At 33.8% G+C, this 17425-nt stretch overlaps 1 protein-coding gene across 1 annotated transcript in view; it reads left to right on the forward strand.

Annotated features, from left to right (window-relative positions):
- Window positions 1–16106, forward strand: part of fam149a (family with sequence similarity 149 member A) — a 34447-nt gene extending 18341 nt beyond the window's left edge. The window contains exons 6-15 of the mRNA XM_056472302.1: window positions 611–775; window positions 1986–2170; window positions 4575–4717; window positions 4801–4895; window positions 8063–8242; window positions 9747–9870; window positions 11802–11930; window positions 13963–14041; window positions 15097–15240; window positions 15627–16106. Coding sequence (XP_056328277.1) covers window positions 611–775; window positions 1986–2170; window positions 4575–4717; window positions 4801–4895; window positions 8063–8242; window positions 9747–9870; window positions 11802–11930; window positions 13963–14041; window positions 15097–15240; window positions 15627–15703 — 1321 coding nt within the window. The 3' untranslated portion in view covers window positions 15704–16106. The remainder of the gene's footprint in view (window positions 1–610; window positions 776–1985; window positions 2171–4574; window positions 4718–4800; window positions 4896–8062; window positions 8243–9746; window positions 9871–11801; window positions 11931–13962; window positions 14042–15096; window positions 15241–15626) is intronic.
- Window positions 16107–17425: the final 1319 nt, after the last annotated feature.

Consider the following 17425-nt stretch of genomic DNA (forward strand, 5'->3'; position numbering starts at 1 on the left):
ATTTCGAGGGGGCAGAGAAGGTTATGATGTTTGATAGATTATGAGGGCAAATTGATTTGTACAAAATACTGAACTGCACAGACACATCATTTATAACATGCACTATTATATAAATATAAAAATAAGATAATTTCATGGAGACTTTAATAATCGGATGCATTAAAAGTTAAAACTGACAGCCTTTTTAGGAAGTGATGCTAGTACAATTTAAACCAATGTTGTTTGACATTTGTTGGGCATTTTATATAATTTATCAGTGTTTTGCTTATCACTGAACTTAAGGTCGGTCTTATCTAACAACTACGAAAAAATTTTTGTGGGCTCTTTATCTTGATTAATGGGTTCACTCTATTGATTGGTTTCTGGGCTTAGCTTGACTGCACTTATCTATTGTTTTGAAATATGCACTGAAGCCTATCATACATTATACATTTGATATACCACATAAAATCAACCCTAAAGGATGAGGCCTCTCACCTGATTAAAAATATGCAATATGTTATGAAGACACTGCACTGAACGTGTCTGCAGGCGATGCATTTATCAGTCTGGTCTGGCCATGGTAAGACTTTGCGTCCTTCCTCATTTCTCTCTTTCTTTCTGCCTGCAGGCTGTATGTTGCAGGTCGCAGTTTGGCTTTGGGCCTTTGGTGTGAGCCGTCGGTCCGGAGCTCCAGCTCTCCACCATCTGAGGATTTACTCTGCTTTACTGAAGAGGAGGTGTATGAAGCAGAAGGCAGCATCGAGGAGTTTCTGGCTTATGATCGAAAAGAAATGTACATCATTTATTGACTTTCTCTTCAACCTTTTTTATATGTAAACGCAAACCATTTGCGTATATGTAAACTGTATATTTTTGGACATTAATACTAGATTATATATGAAAATATGTCTCAATTTGTCCAGTGTTAAGTTCACAATGGAACCTGGTTTTAGATGCATTACATTTGGTAGAAAAATAAAATAATAAGAAAATTGTAAAATATAATTGAGTTTTTTAAAGATTTGTTTAAAAGAAAAGGTCTTTCATATGTGCTGAAACCGAACAAAAAAGCATTTAAAACTTTTTAAAAGTTTACTATGATTTAAAAATAAATTTAATAAAAAGCAAGAAAAGCTTAAATTGAAAAGGTGTCCGATAAATGTTTATTAAAAAGTAATTATATATTTAAATACTTTTACAACAGATATTCAGTTACATATAAATGGTGTTCTTGTTTTTTATCTTTGAATGAAGCAGTTTATGTATCAAAATAAATTTTTAAAAACATATATTGAAAGTAAATAAAGTAAATATAGATTTTGCCCTCTCTAGCATGACACATTTAAGATCTTAGAAAATGTATATATGAGAGGGTCTGAAATAAGTATTCATAAAATACTCTGAAGCTTTCAAATCTTGTTCTTCTGAAATTTGAACAATGATCCCGCAAATATGTGAAAGATAGCATACAAAAATGATCAAACTATGAATTCTGACCAATAAATCTTGCCATAAAATATATAAATGTAAACTTTTCATGAGATTTATAGCACATATGACAACTTACACAATAAAATTAATAAAATGTGACATCTTGTTCTATAATATGACAATGCTAAATTATTCATTTTAAAAATAATAAGTTAAGAAAAATGTTTTGAATAAGAATATAAATTAATTATTATTTATTTATTGTTTGTTTGTTTTTTAAAAGCAACAAACCAAAACTCTTGTAGGAAAAAAAATCTAATAATTGAATATATGCATAATATCTACTGTGCAGTAACCTAACTTGCGTTCTATAAATTCCATCAAATCAAAAACAGTAATTTAACAGCATTTCAATAGTTATTCAATAACTGGTCACGAAAATTTAGTAAAAGTTAAACTGTAAATTCATAGTTTTTTTTTCCCCACCATGAACTGTTAATAGTGTGTAGCTGTTTTAAGGCATCAGAAGGAAAAGCTGAATCATAATTGTTGCGTAATTCTCTCAACTGTAGGGAGGAAGAGGAGTGGGGTCAGAGGGAGTCTTCATCTGTGGCCCTCAGGAGTGGAGTTCCTCCAGTGTCTCCTCATGCCTGCATCCGTGACGCAGTGGCAGACGAGCTGTTTGATGACGTGTGGAGGGAAGTGCTGGGTCTGCTGGAAGAGCTCGTACACAAGTACTGGGAAAAACAACTCCCTGGTATGTGTCTCTGTTGCTTAAATCAGCACAATTAGCCAACAGTGCATGTGTGTGATTGGGAGATAATGGGTGATTCAAGAACACAAACAAAGTGCTTTGTGGCCTTTACTCTTTACTGTGCATGTATACTTCCATTTAAAAGTCTTGAGTTAAGTTTAAGTATAATTATATATTAATTAGTCTCATGCTATTGGAGAAAATGAAACGCCATTAAAAGATGTTTTATTAAACATATTTACATACACATACCGGCATCAGTACTGCTTGATAACTACCCAGAAATATATTTTTATTACATTTCAAGGGGTCTAACCTATTAAATTACTTTGTTACTCTATTAAAAATTTGTTCGCATAATGCCACTGTTGTTTTTTTTTTAATGACATTTTCATTTATTAATTTTGATTATTAAAGTCTCAAATACCATACCAAGCACCTAATTATAATTGCATAATTCTAATTTATTTGGCCCAAATAAAGCAGACAAAGGTGATATGTGGCAACACAATAATTTTAAAGTAAAATGGAAGCATATTAACAAGAATGTTTGACATTTTGCTTAAATGGCACTGGAATGAATTATTGGAGATTTTATTCATTTTAATACACAGACGTTTTTGTCCTGCAGGCTCAAGAAAAATATTTTGTGTACCTAAAACCAATGCATGCATTAACATATCCATAATGATTACAAAAGCTAAAAACCCTTCATTTAATTATTTAAAGTATATTTTGGAGACTAAATCTAATATATTTAATAAATATAATGTCATCATAATTAAACCCAAGCTAGTGCTTTTTCAGCATTTTATTACTGGCATTTTAGTAGTCTGGACATTTTTTTCCTCTTTAGTAGTCTGGACATTTTTTTTCTCTATCAAGATTTGGCAACACTAATGGGTAAAAACATTTTTGCACTTGTACCACCAGTGATGCATGCAATTTTTTATTAATTTTTTTTGTATTGCGCACGCACACATATGATCTGATACTTATTTAAATACATCCTAAGTTTAGCTCTGTGCTATCAAACTTTTGAAAAATGTTGTTGTCACTATACAGTTTTAGGAGTCAATTTGGTTGTAGAATGCTATTATTATTCCCATAAATTACCCAACTGTATGGATGTACAGTTTAGGTCAGAATTATTAGATAAATTTGAATTCTTTTCTATTTTTTCCCCAATTTCTGTTTAACAGAGAGATGTTTTCAACACATTTCTAAACATAATAGTTTTAATAACTCATTTCTAATAACTAATTTATTTGCCTTGATGACAGTAGGGCGTCACGGTGACAGTGGGTAGCACAATCACCTCACGGCAAGAAGGTTGCATGTTCTACGCGTGTTTACGTGGGTTTCCTCTGGGTGCTCTGTTTTCCCCTCACAGTCCAAAGACATGCGCTATAGGTGAATTGGGTAAGCTAAATTGTCCATAGTGTATGTGTGTGGATGAGTGTATGGGTATTTCCCAGTGATGGTTGCATCTGGAAGGGCATCTGCTATGTAAAACATATGCTGGATAAGTTCGTGGTTTTTTCCGCTGTGGCGACCCCTGATTAATAAAGGGACTAAGCCGAAAGGAAAATGAATGAATGAATGATGACATTAAATAATATTTTACTATATATTTTACTAGAATATTTTATTAGATATTCAGCTTAATTCTGCAATTTTATGGGTTAATTAGGTTAACTAGACCAGTTTTGGTAACTAGGCAAGTTCAAATAATCATATTAATAAAGCCATGAGAAAAAGGATAATGAGAAAAGGATAAACGTTGATCCTTGCTGGGATGAATTGGAAAACAGAAATCCGAATCCATCAACTTTCTCTAGAAGAATAAATATGATAGGAAATACTGTTAAAAATTCACAAGAGGGCTAATAATTTGGTCACACTTTATTTTGATTGTCCATTTGTTGAATTTAAGTTACATTGCATCTACATGTCAACTAATTCTTATTAGATTATAAGTAGACGGTTAGGTTGGTATTAGGGTTAGGGTAAGCTGACATGTACTTGCAAAGTTTCTTATAGTCAGTTAAATGTCTGTTGAACAAGCAGTATCAACAGATATTAAGCAGACAGTATACTAATACTGAAATGGACCATCAAAATAAAGTGTTAACAAAAATTTTGATTATGTATGTACATGTGTAAAGAACAGGAATAACTACAATAAGGAGTACTGACAACCAAATCTATATAGAAAAAAATCATAACTAATAAACATAAAAGATAAAAACTCACCTTAAAATGTGAATAAACTATATTTGACCCTTAGTCAGTTTGTGATGCTGTGTGGTATTTTGAAGTAATACAATAAAATCCACTTGCTAATTTGCCAGAGGTTAAGTGCAGTGCTGATTTCCCTCAATCCCTGATGTTCTTTTGGCATCAGATGAAGCAACACAGAGGAGAGCGTTGGAAAGCTCCAGTCAAGCACCTTCATCCCAGCTGCCCGTTAAAGCACATCAGCTACTGTTGTCCAGAGGATCCAGCAGCAGAACCACATTCCTGTCAACATGCAGCAATAATGGACAGGTAACAACCAGAGTTAAATGCAAAGATAAGATCCTATCTGCTACTTTATTGCCATGTAATGAATTTCCCATTTCTTCTTTCAGGACTCAAGTGCCTACAAGATTAATTTAAATGGTGTTATGACAATCCAAGCAAAGCCACTGCAGCAGAGACATCAGGGATTTGGTGAAAGAGCCATGTAAGCCTTTTGGTGTGATCTAACTCTATAAAAACAAAGCAAAAAAGCTATTTATTTTCTTTAAAGACTGCTTAATAATGAACGGAATTAAGAAGTATTTTAAAGGGTTAGTTCACCTAAAATGAAAATCATGTCACTATTTATTCACCCTCCACTTTTTCCAAACCTGTTTGAGTTACTTTTCTCTGTTGAACTCTAAAGATACATAAGAATGTTGAAAACTGGTAGTCATTGGCCCCTTTCACACAGTGATACCGGTAAATATCCAGAAAATTTACGGAACAACCTTACTTTTATATTCAAACAAGCGCTGTTCACACAGGCACGTACATTCTGGAATTTCCCACATCATTCCAAAATACTGGTAAATTCTGACATCATTAGCCAGAAATGACCTCCTAAGTGGCTGTGCTTGTATTTGTAAACACAGAAGAGGTCGGCCTTTTCTTGATGGTTTCACTTTTATTTAAAGCTTTCGCATTTGTCCCAGAGACATCCAAAGACATCCAAATGCAGAAGCGTGAACCACAGCTAAATGTTTACAATTTGACCACATTATACATTCTGTGGATGGATAAGTATTGTGAGCAACTTCAATGAAAACATATGGAGGAACTTTGCATGTCGAGATAATATGTGTGTGCTGGCGCTCACTGAAGCACACATCAAGTAACTGAAGCAGAGCTTGAAGGTAAACAAACAGCGGTTTATCATAAGCATTTTACTGATAATTTTTACCCTATTGGCATTAAGAAGGAGCATAGAAACGTTGTCTGACTAACATCTAGCTCCTAAATGTGTCTGGAAAAACATTCAAAGGGTTTTATTTTCATGAACAGTGCGGATGTGAATGCGTCTGAATGTTCTGATTGGCTGGATTAGACGTCACACGTCAGATCGTTCTAAACATTAACGTGCTCTTCCTGGCAATTTTCCTTTTGCGTTCACACATAGCAGCATTCTGGAAAACTACCAGAAAAAATTGCTGTAACGAATTTACAGGTATTTTCAAAAAGGGTCTGTTTATGCATGATTTCTTTCTGGATTTTGTCTGTAATTTTCCAGAAAGGTCTGTATGTGTGAAAGGTACTTGACTTCCAATATTCTTCAGAATGTTGTAATTTTTTTTATAATGTTTTGAAACTACTTCAGAGTGAGTAAATAGGGAGTACATTTTCATTGTGTGAACTATCCATTTACACTAGAATGGCTAGAGATTGCTCTACACCTAAAATCACCAGTGGGTAAAATTGACCCATGCACCTGACTACGGTCTTCATATGGCTATAAATATTTATGATGTTACTGTACCACTCAACTTCACAAAATAATGTTTTGAGCCATAAAAAGATTATTTGTATATGCTAAGCTGACCCAGGACACAGAACTCATTCATAGGGCCAGACGGAATCTACTGACATTTTTTTTCTATTTCTGCAGAAAATTTTATAAAAAATCTGCAGATTTATGTGGAATGATTTTAGGAGTATCATAACTAAAGACAATATATATATATATATATATATATATATAATTTTATTTTACAAACTGTATTGTAAATAAATCATTTGAACATGTTAATATTACTATTATTATATCACAATAATATTAGTGAGATTAATTAAAAAAGTGAATGCATATAAATTTACACACATTTACATAATTAATACATAGACTCAATGATGAGCTAATAATCTGTGGAAAAATGTGTATTTCTTCGCACGCAGATTCCGTGTTTGCCTACTAATTTAGAATACCAACTCCATCATCAGACTATTACTCTCTATTATCTGTTTGGCATGCATAAATCCACTATGCTTGCATCTAAAACTGGTTACCGCTCTCTCAGTGGATGAAAGACATTGGCTAGCAACATAAATTGCTTATTCATGAGTTCAAAACTAAATTTAAACTGTGAAAATTGACCCATTAGATCTGCTAACTTAGTTTAATTAAATTTTCACTTACAGATTAAGTTGACAACTTGACTAGTTTAAGTTGGAAAATGTAATTATTTTGGGTGATACTTTACTTTCTACAGCAGAGGTTCTCAAACTCTGTTCTGGAGGACCGGTGTCCTGCAGATTTTTGCAGAATTTAGAGCTAAAATCTGCAGGACACCAGACCTCCAGGACCAAGTTTGAGAACTCCTGCTCTACAGTGTATGTACGGTAATTATGATCTTTTGGCAATTACAGGTATAAATGCACGGTTTTTTATTCTACTTTTATCTGTATTTTATTGAAAATCTGTTGTGTACATTTGAAAAACAACCATGCTATCTTTTCACCTTCACTGTAAAACTATCTGAAATTTGACAGTTTTGCATATTTTGATTTTTTTTTTTTCACTTAATTATGCTTTTGAATTGCATTATGGGTAAAGGAGTGATGTATTTTCTGGGTTGGTGTTGTAATTTACTGTACAAAAACCTGACAATAAGCTGCCAGTGCATTTTCTGTTATTCTTAAAGACTTATTTCTCTCTATATTATTGAGAACACTTTATTTTGATGGTTCCTATTACACATTTTGTTGACTAAAATTTGCATTGCATGTACATGACAATTACTTCTCATTTGAGTATTAGAAGACTGTCTGCTTAATATCTGGTGATACTGCTCCTTCAACATTTAACTGACTATAAAAAATACTTTGCAAGTACATGTCAACTGTCACCTAACCTCAACCTAACAGTCTAAATATTATCTATTGAGAATTAGTTGGCATGTGGATGCAATGTAACTTAAATTCAACAAAATGCATTAAAGGGACCATCAAAATAAACTGATACCATGTAATTTCTTAAGCAATTTGTCATCTCAAACTACTAAAATGTCAATAAAAGTCACTGTGTTAACTTCAGTTGATTTTTTTTTTTTTTTTTTTTTAACATCAAAAGTTAGCAAAGCAGAAGTAAAACTGCCATAATTAAATTCACAACCGTAAATAAACAGAAAACACATGTAATCTTGCAGACACTTATTAGCATGTTCAGGTGTGTTTGATTAGTGTTGGAGTTAAACTCTGCAGGACATTGGCCCTCCGGGACCGAGTTTGTCCATGAATGGTTTACAGTGTATGGTAGTTCTATAGTTAACTACAGAAAAATCACCATGAAAACTAATGACAATATATATAACGTGATCTCTCTTGGCTCTTCTTAAGGTATGAACCAGAAGATGGGGCGAGTGTGTTGACGTGTATGAAGACCCAGGCTCTGAGAGCGTCCGGTTTACTCATGCAGAAACCCGCAGTTCAGCGCAGACTCCCCAGAATCAGCGGCAGGGTTCGCATGTATCATAACATCACTGGAAACGGGAGTCAACTCCTACGAGGAACGAGACTGTGAGCTGCAGTTCACCACGCATTATAAACATCTTCTCAAGTTTGTAATAAGAATGGTTTATAAATCTGCATTAATCAAAAGAAGCATTTAAGAATAAAAGCTTTGTGATTTAATGTCTGGAAGCAAAGATAAATAAAAAATAAAGCAACCATTAATGTTATTTATTTTATTTTATTTTGTAATAGTAATAATAATAATAATAATAATAATAATATCTTTTATAATACTAGTATAGTTGTGCAATAATGTAATACTGCATTCTTTTTGTGAATATTCGAGTGTATCAATTAAAATTAAAATTATTATTGTTGTTATTATTATTATTATTATTATTATTAAATACTTAACAGATATTTTAAATATTGGTATTATTATGTGATTTATGTAACAATTTGTTTTATGGTTTAATGTTTGAGACCAAAGAAACACAACCATTAAAATTAGTGTTTTAGTGTTTTGTTCAATTTCAATTAGAATTAACTTGAATACAATATTAAAAATAAACTAACAAAAGTCAACATGCAATGAAAGAATTGCATTTAATTATATTCATTTTTCCAATTTGTGCTTCAGGTTTTTTTTTCTCAATTCCATAATATAATTATTTAAAGTTTTATATTTAGGCCCTGCTTAAATAACTTTCTTCTGTGTAATTTACTTTAAACAGAGAGCTTTAAAATAACAAAAAAGCACCCTAGATGTATCATAAACGTTGTCCACATGAATTATGAAGCCTTTGATATCTTTGTGGAAAGAATTTTTTTATTCTTCGTTAGTTATTATTGACTGATAAAATGAGTAAACAATGCTCCATAGGTGTTCAACTGTTCCTTAATAGGTTTTTACAGTTCACAAAACTGTTCAATTCTGATTCAATTCAGTTTGGATGTTCAGTTCACTGACTCTGTGATTCACTGCAAGAGTTAACAGCTCCCTGAATAATATCAGTGAATAATGGTGGCCTGTTTTTTCATAAAATCTGTCGTATGGTTTCAGAATGACTGGAAGGTTGTGCAAAATGATACTTTTATGCAATTTTAGCTTCTTGAAAGCCATAGAGTCAATTTAATATAATTAAATGAACTGAAATATTTCTGTTTGGGTTCATCTGAGAACAGTTAATAGGTAAAATATGCCTATGTACGCAATATTTGATGGCTTCACAAGTTTAAGATAAGGAATGTGAGGTTAAGTTGCATGAACTCCTTTAACCGTGATGCAAGTCTTTCGGAATATGTGGCTGCAGATTATTGAATGCAAGGTCTTCCGGGGTCCCCTTATAACTAAGTAAGACCTTCTTCTGAAATACAGACCTCATTTAAAGTGCTTGCTAAATTAGTCCCTCAAGCTGCATTGCAACTTATTAATTGTAACACTTTTAACCTTGTCATCACTTGAAAAATCAAAGAAGAAGCCTGGAGCATCTGCATCAGAATCAGGCAGGAGGAAACATGCAAACTGCTAATTAGAGTATGTGTGTGTTCTTGGGTTTGTTTCTTGCAGATCCACTGTGAATGAAAGCCTGCCCCCTCCACCAGTGAGTGCTGTACAGAGCCACAGGCTTCCTCAGATACACTCCGAGTCTCAAGAGCAAGAATACTACGCACCTATTTCTAGGCTTGTGCAGGTAATAAGCCACATCGGTGTCATTGTGGCCTGCAGACTATTGATTTGCTTTATCTGAAGTTAATCATGCTTCTCCCTCTATATTTATGTCATCTCTTTGATTTATTATATTTTTGCTATTTAATTCAACCTAGTTGGGTTACAGTTCTAGCAATTTATTTGGATATTTCACAAATATGCACTAACTTTCAAATACTTCAGAACAGGTTTTCCTTTTATAAAGCAGATATTTATACTTTTGTTTTGCAAGGATGCAATAAACCAATTAAAAATGTGAACTGTAAACTCTGAGAGTGAATACATTAAATTTGCTGTATGTAAGTTGTTGACTTTTCTAAAGCATAAAAATACCATAATATGTTTTGCATAATATGCCAATTATATTTGAGCACCCCGGGTTGCCTTGTTGGAAAATCGCATATTTCATTCATTCAGTCAGTCAGAAAGGCTCTCAAATTATGTGTCCACGACCAAAATGCAACCTCCAGTGGACAATAGCAGACTCCGAAATGAGATGCTGATTCAAAATCACACATGAGGTTATGCATTAGCAAATAATATAAATATTACAAGCGTAAACATTAGGTGAGCAGGTTACATTGTAACCTTGTGTCCTAACAACATGTTAGTGTACATGACGAGATTTTCTGTAATAAGCAATTTGGACCAGAATAAACACAACAGAAATTTAAATACGGCCATTCAGAAACACAGAATATGCACTCACTCATGAAATGGTAAGATTTATAATCTAATTAATACATATTAAACCTCTTTAACATTATTAAATGTACATGCTGAATCATTGATACTGTGTGTGCTGGTTTTGAGTCACAGTTCTAAAGATCAATTTCAAGGGGTTTCTTTTATTTTCAAGATCTGAGGTGAACTATCTGCTGCTGCTTTCAGTAGTAGGTAAAATATTATGTAAAATGACATTCAAACTCGCATACTTAGCATTTAACACCGAATAAAGCGCATGGGGTGTACCTGAGGTGATCATTGTCAGTTTTCTGTTGTTCAGCTGCAAGAAATAGAAGCCGTTTCTAATATATCAATTCGAGGAGTTTGTTAAAACAAAAACTCTTTTTAATATGGAAAATATTCCTTCTATCATGTGCCATTGCTTTTATTTAGAACACAATTTAGGTCAGTTGGCATTTCTGTGTGGAGTTTGCATGTTCTCCCCCTGTTCATGTGGGTTTCCTCTGGTTGCTCATGTGGTACAGGTGAATTGGGTAAGCTAAGTTGTCTGTAGTGTATGAGTGTGAATGAGTGTGTATGGATGTTTCCCAGTGATAGGTTGCGGCTGGAAGGGCATCCGCTGCGTAAAAAAAGGCGGAATTAGTTGGCGGTTCATTCTGCTGTGGTGACCCCAGATTAATAAAGGGACTAAGCCGATAAGAAAATGGATGAGTGAATATTAACTGTTCATCATTTAAAATGAATGTGTATTTGATTTTTTTTTTTATGTTTATGTTGTGTATAAAGATTCTTATCAACATTGATAATTACCAGAAATGTTTCTTAAAATGGCATGTTGGAATAATTTCTACTTAATTTTTTTATTTTTTTGGTTCTCTGAATCCTACAGTACATGAACTCCTTAGAAAGGTTTACTTTGGTTTTGGACACCATCAACAAGCTGTTTCAGCAACCCACAAAAGGAAAAGCTAGCTTCACAGACTTTGATCTCTGTAAACACAGATACCAGCAGCTTTTTAAATGGGTGAAAGGAGCAAACTGACTTCATAGTGTTGTTGACATGACACTGAAAACAGCAAACATGTTTGCCCTTTGCGCTTTTATAGAACCTACCTTAAACTGACACGTTTTAATTGTGAAGAAAATGGCAAACATGTCTGTGTAAATAAAGATTTTTTGGTTTGATTTTCAAAGTCACAGCTGTGATGTTCTCTCTCTATTTCTTAGCTCAGGGGGAGGATCCAAAGAGGCGGAGCTACCAGTGTCAACCACACAGTAAACAACCTGCCACCACTGAAAGAGCCCACCCTGATGCTGGAGTCGCTCTCTCGACCCAACACTACTCACACTTTCAGAGTAATGATATTCTATACAGTCACACTTTACTTTGGAGCAGTATTTAACCACAGATCGCGGTTACATTTCACTAATAATTACAAAGAAATGGCAGGTAGTATTAACAACTTTATTTGACAGTATTTTAGACATTTTCTTGATTAACATTAGCTTTGCAATTAAATGTTATCTACCAGTCATTAGATCATTAGTAGATCCTCTGCTTGATGTTGTAATTACTGTAATATTCAATGCCCTCCAACAGACATTATGTTGGCTAAACTGAAAGAAAATCTAGGTGTATGATTCTGGGGATGGAGTCCTAGTAACACTGCCGAAATCAGTCACAATTGTGCATTATGTAAACATATGGATGCTTCAGAACATATGTTATTCATGAAGTACACTTAACTTGCCCCTGTTAGGGATTTTTAAAAATGATATTTTTTGCAGTGAAAGATCACACAGCTCTAATGCCATGGGCTATTGTTTTAAAAAAAAAAAAATCTGTCAACGTGAAAATGCAAAAACATACTGTAATGCAGTGTTTCTCAACCACGTTCCTAGAGAAACACCAGCTTTGCATGTTTTAGATGTCTATTTGTCTGTCACACCCATTACAGGTCTTTCAGTCTCTGCTAACGAGCTGATGATCTAAATCAGGTCTGTTTGGTTAAGGAGATGTGGAAATGTGCAGAGCTGGTGGTCCTCTATGAACATGGTTGAGAAACACTGCTGTAATGCATTTTAAAAGCACTCCGAACGAACAGGCGGAAATAATGACACTTTTATGCTGTTTTCACTCTAAACGAGGAATTAAATATATTTCACAAGTAAATTGCATACAAGTCATTGCAAACATGAAAACAGAGGTGCATTATCATCCTGCGTTCAAACAAAGTGATACAACAATACATTTGCTACGAATGTGGGGAATTTGCCTCAATTACATTTTCAGTGTTTGGGGTGAACCCGGCCGTGTTGGACAATCTAAAAGGAGAAAACATTGCATGCTGATGTCATGTGAAAACTCCAGTTGTAGTATCCAAACAACCACACTGTACCTGGATTTTCAGAAAATTTCAGTTTCAGTCACCCGATAATGTGCGAAACCACATAGAAAAACAGTGTGGTTTTGAAAATACAAATCTTCATGTGGACAGGGCCTAAGTTATTGAAAAAAAACTAGCTGAGTTTTTAATTTTAAAAGTGCATCATGTATAAAGTCATTGAGTCTAAAAATGAAAGAGTCTACTTAGATGTTGAAAGATCTATGCTAAGAAAACCCATTCATTTCAATGGCACACAAACAGCAGAGTGTACCTTCGACAAGCTTGCACACGGTCAAGGGTTCAAAATTGTTATTTTTCTGCATTGAGCTCACACATACTTTATACTGTACCAAGGCTGCTTGCCTCAACACTTGATAAGCTGTGATGGGCATTTTGTTTCCAACACCAATCACAACAGACACTGTTATCAACCCAATCACCACAGATTAGTGTCTATCAAAGGAGGGTTTTTAATCTGTGAACACTTCATTTGGGCATTGTTGGGATTATTAGGTAAAAATAAATGCATATTATAAGACATTAAAAGTGTTTTTTTGAACCTGTCAGCCTGTAGTTAGGGACTCACAAAATCAATATATGATTGTTATGTACATGATAGAGGCATTTTAAAATACTATTATATACTTATGTCAGATTAACATAAGAGAGGACTAAACATTGACCTTGAAAAGTTGTGGGTTATTCCCAAATTTTGATCTCCACTCCACATACTTTTAATAGAAGTCGTGACATGACTAGTCATTATAGTATCAAATGTTAGGCAGTCATAGCTGTACTGTACTGTAGGCAACCAGCAGTTTAACATGGAACAAAAACAGAGTAAAACTGCATTTTTATACAGCTTTCTACAAGCCTACAGTATACAAGGAAGTGATATTGATACTTTCCTGATTCAGAGACTGCTGTGGTAACAATGCTTGAAATCGTTGGTAAATACAGAGTCTGTTGTTAGTAACTCATGCTATCTTTTTGTTCACCAGTCTGACACCCCTATGAAAAGATCTTTTACACCTATGGATTTTGCCTGTACCATGAGGACAAGTCGAGGACTTGTTAAAGGTGGTTTGCTTTTGCACTTAACCATTGGTGTAACTTTATATAATTATGCCAAATTTCCACATAGGAATTATGTAATTTGAGCTATTTTAATCCATTAATTTTGGCAATCAAAACACAAAGCAGTAATAATATTGAAGCAATGAGATTAAATCACATTTATATTAATTAACTTGTGAATATAACACAGTTTAAACTTGTTAAACAGTTCATTTTAAAGAAATAGTTCAACAAAAAATGTACTAACCTTCAAGTGGTATCAAACCTTTATGACTTTCTTTTTCCTCTTGAACACAAGCAAAAATATTTTGAAGAATGTTAGAAACTGGTAACCATTGACTTCCATACTAGGAAAATCAAATAGTGTGGAGGTCAGTGGCTGCAGTTTTCCAACATTGTTCAAAATATCTTTGTTTGTGTTCAACAGAAGAAAGAATCTGAAACAGGTTTGTAACAAGTGAAGGGTATGTGAATGATGATATAACATTTTAGATTTGGTGAACCACTGTATCTCTTTAATCACTTTATTTTGACAAGTAGAGTGCTCTTTTAACTACTGCAGTTCACATTAAACAATTTTGTTTTGTTTATTTTTTTTATAAACCATTAATTGGTTTTATAGATAACAAATGGACTGCTCAAGTAAAAAGAATGGTCTCAGTGCTAACAGTGCTATTAAAGCCATTGTCACCCTAAGCATCATTATGAGTGCTGCATTTTTGCACAGTATTAACCTCAACACAAACTCTTCAAATTCTCCTAAATAAATGAAGAATCAACAATATCAAGTCTTTCTCTTTACTAGAAAAATTAAGATTACATTTTTTGTCTAAATGCAGTTTCTCCCAAAGCATGCTGAGAACTACACATCCACTGCCTATTAGTTGTACCTACAAAAGGGATCCATGTTGTCCCAAAACAAAATGATTCACACATTTAAGTGGATTGTACTTCATAGAAAAATACTGTCAATTTGAACAGGCAGCAAAAATATTGTATGGTTACACTATGGCTTTCTATCATTTTACTTCAAATGAAAACTTCTGCATGTCACTTAGGTGAAAGCACGCCTATGGGTGTGACAGGATTCAGCATGGGGATCACCAGCTCTACTGCTAGTGGCTTTTTGGAGTGTGTGACTCCTAACAGGAGGCGTCTGCCCTGTGTTGATGGGGATGGAGGGAACATGATCAGCTCTATAGGTCAGTGCACTACTGGCTTTTTTCATTTATTCATTTAAAATAAGATGGGACCTAAGTTGGGCACAGTTTAAACTTTGTTGATATTTTTTTTTAATGCAATATACTATTCTGTCTCTGAAGCCTGAACCAATTAACTGTTCAGATTATACTCCATGGGTTGTGTAGAATCAACAAATGAATGATCCAGAGAAATATGCAGTGACAAAGAGACCTTAATTAAAAGGAATATGTGCGGGTTTGTTGTGAGATATGGATATTATTTAGCTTTTCAGACTCTGGAGATTAATTAACACTTTCAAAAAGGCAGAGTCCTGGTAGTGAAGAGATTCTCACAATGAAAACATTTCATTAAGCCCGAGTAAACCATCGATACAATCTGCTTTCAGGTGGCCAGAATCAACGGAAACAGTTGAGCCGGTTTCCAGTGCATGTGAGGAAGAAATTTCAGCCTGTCATGCCATAGCAGAAGGTTCATTTTGGAATTAAACGAAGAGGCCTGACTGGACAGACACTATGAGTGCACTGATATGGTATCACTGCTATCATATGATTTCAATGTGATTCACTTTATGGTTTGTAACATTCTGTATGCCCAGGTACAAACTGACACATGAAGTGCCTTCAGTTTAAGGACTTGGTGGTTTTTGCAATGACTTCAACAACTAATAGGACAAATGACCTCTTTAATTCTAGTTTTTTTATTTATTAAGAAAAATCTATGCCAAAATGAATGTTTTGTTATTGTACGTCAATGCATGTATCATGTAACTTTAATATGAATTTGTTTTTACTGCTTAAAACAATGTCTGAGGCCAATGGGTTAAAAATAACTATTTTACAGAGATGGCTGATAATACTGATTGAACCAAACCAACCTGTTTGTTTCAGTAATGTTTTGTTGAGACTTTCACCTCTTAGGTGGAGTTATTTGCAATAAAATTGTTGTATAATTTGCAATGGTTCAGTAATATATCACAGCACTTAACAGAGAACATTAGATGTTTGTGATGTTTACCATTTGCACACAGTTGAGATCAGAATTATTACCCCCACCACCCCCCCCCCCATTTGAATATATATATATTTTTTTTTAAATATTTCCCAAATGACGTTTAACAGAGCAAGGAAATTTTCACAATATGTCTGATTACATTTTTTCTTCTAGAGAAAGTCTTATTTGTTTTATTTCGGCTAGAATAAAATCATTTTTTAAATTTTTTTAAAAAATACATTTTAATGTCAAAATTATTAGCCCCTTTAAGCTCTATACTTTTCAAAAGTCTATAGAACAAACCATCATTTACTTGCATCGCTTACAATAAATTGCCTACTTACCCTAACCTGCCTAGTTAACCTAATTAACCTTGTAAAGCCTTTAAAGGTCATTTTAACCCTCCTGTTGTGTTCACATCCTGTCCTTTACTTTAGTGTTCCCGGTCAAAATTGACCGATCTGTTTTAACTGCTCTTATATTAGCACAAAAATCATTTTGTCCACCAAATTTTTATCCAACATTCTTTTGCTGTGATGAATGTCTCAAAGTAGTGTTTTACATGAATTTACAGAATTCGACATAAAATAACTGCAATGAAAATAAAATTACGTGCTGAAAATATATTACAAAATGAACAATAGATGACAAAAATCTAATTACTTTGTTTGATTACTAATAGACAGCTCGCTAAAATAACTATCACAGGGGGTGACCAAAGAAATTGAAATTTTAATCCATCTGAATGATTTATCAACCAGCAAAGCATAAACAAAATGCTATCCTTTTCTATGTTCTGAGTGATCGAATTTTCAGTCATTCAAGTCTACTAACATAGGGAATAGTGACTGAGGGTATATACGGTGAGCATGTACACAGAACTAGCACTAGTTATCCTTTGGTCATTTTTGAGCAAGATAATAACAGTCTAATATAATAAAATAATTGTTGCTAAGCTAAACTAAAAGTGCTCCTGCTAGACTGGATGAATGGAGATTGGCAGCAAGGAAGGAAGGAAGCAAGGAAGGAAGCAAGGAAGGAAGGAAGGAAGGAAGGAAGGGAACAAGATTCCTTCTCTGTGCTTCTTTCCAGAGAGAGAGAAATACATTAATAAATAAACAATAAGAATAAAATAAGAAAAGAAAGAAAGAAAGACACAAGCAGATGGATTCACATAACAGACACCTGTGTGTG

This window comes from Danio aesculapii, chromosome 14 (genome assembly GCF_903798145.1).
Source record: "Danio aesculapii chromosome 14, fDanAes4.1, whole genome shotgun sequence".
Taxonomy (NCBI): domain Eukaryota; kingdom Metazoa; phylum Chordata; class Actinopteri; order Cypriniformes; family Danionidae; genus Danio; species Danio aesculapii.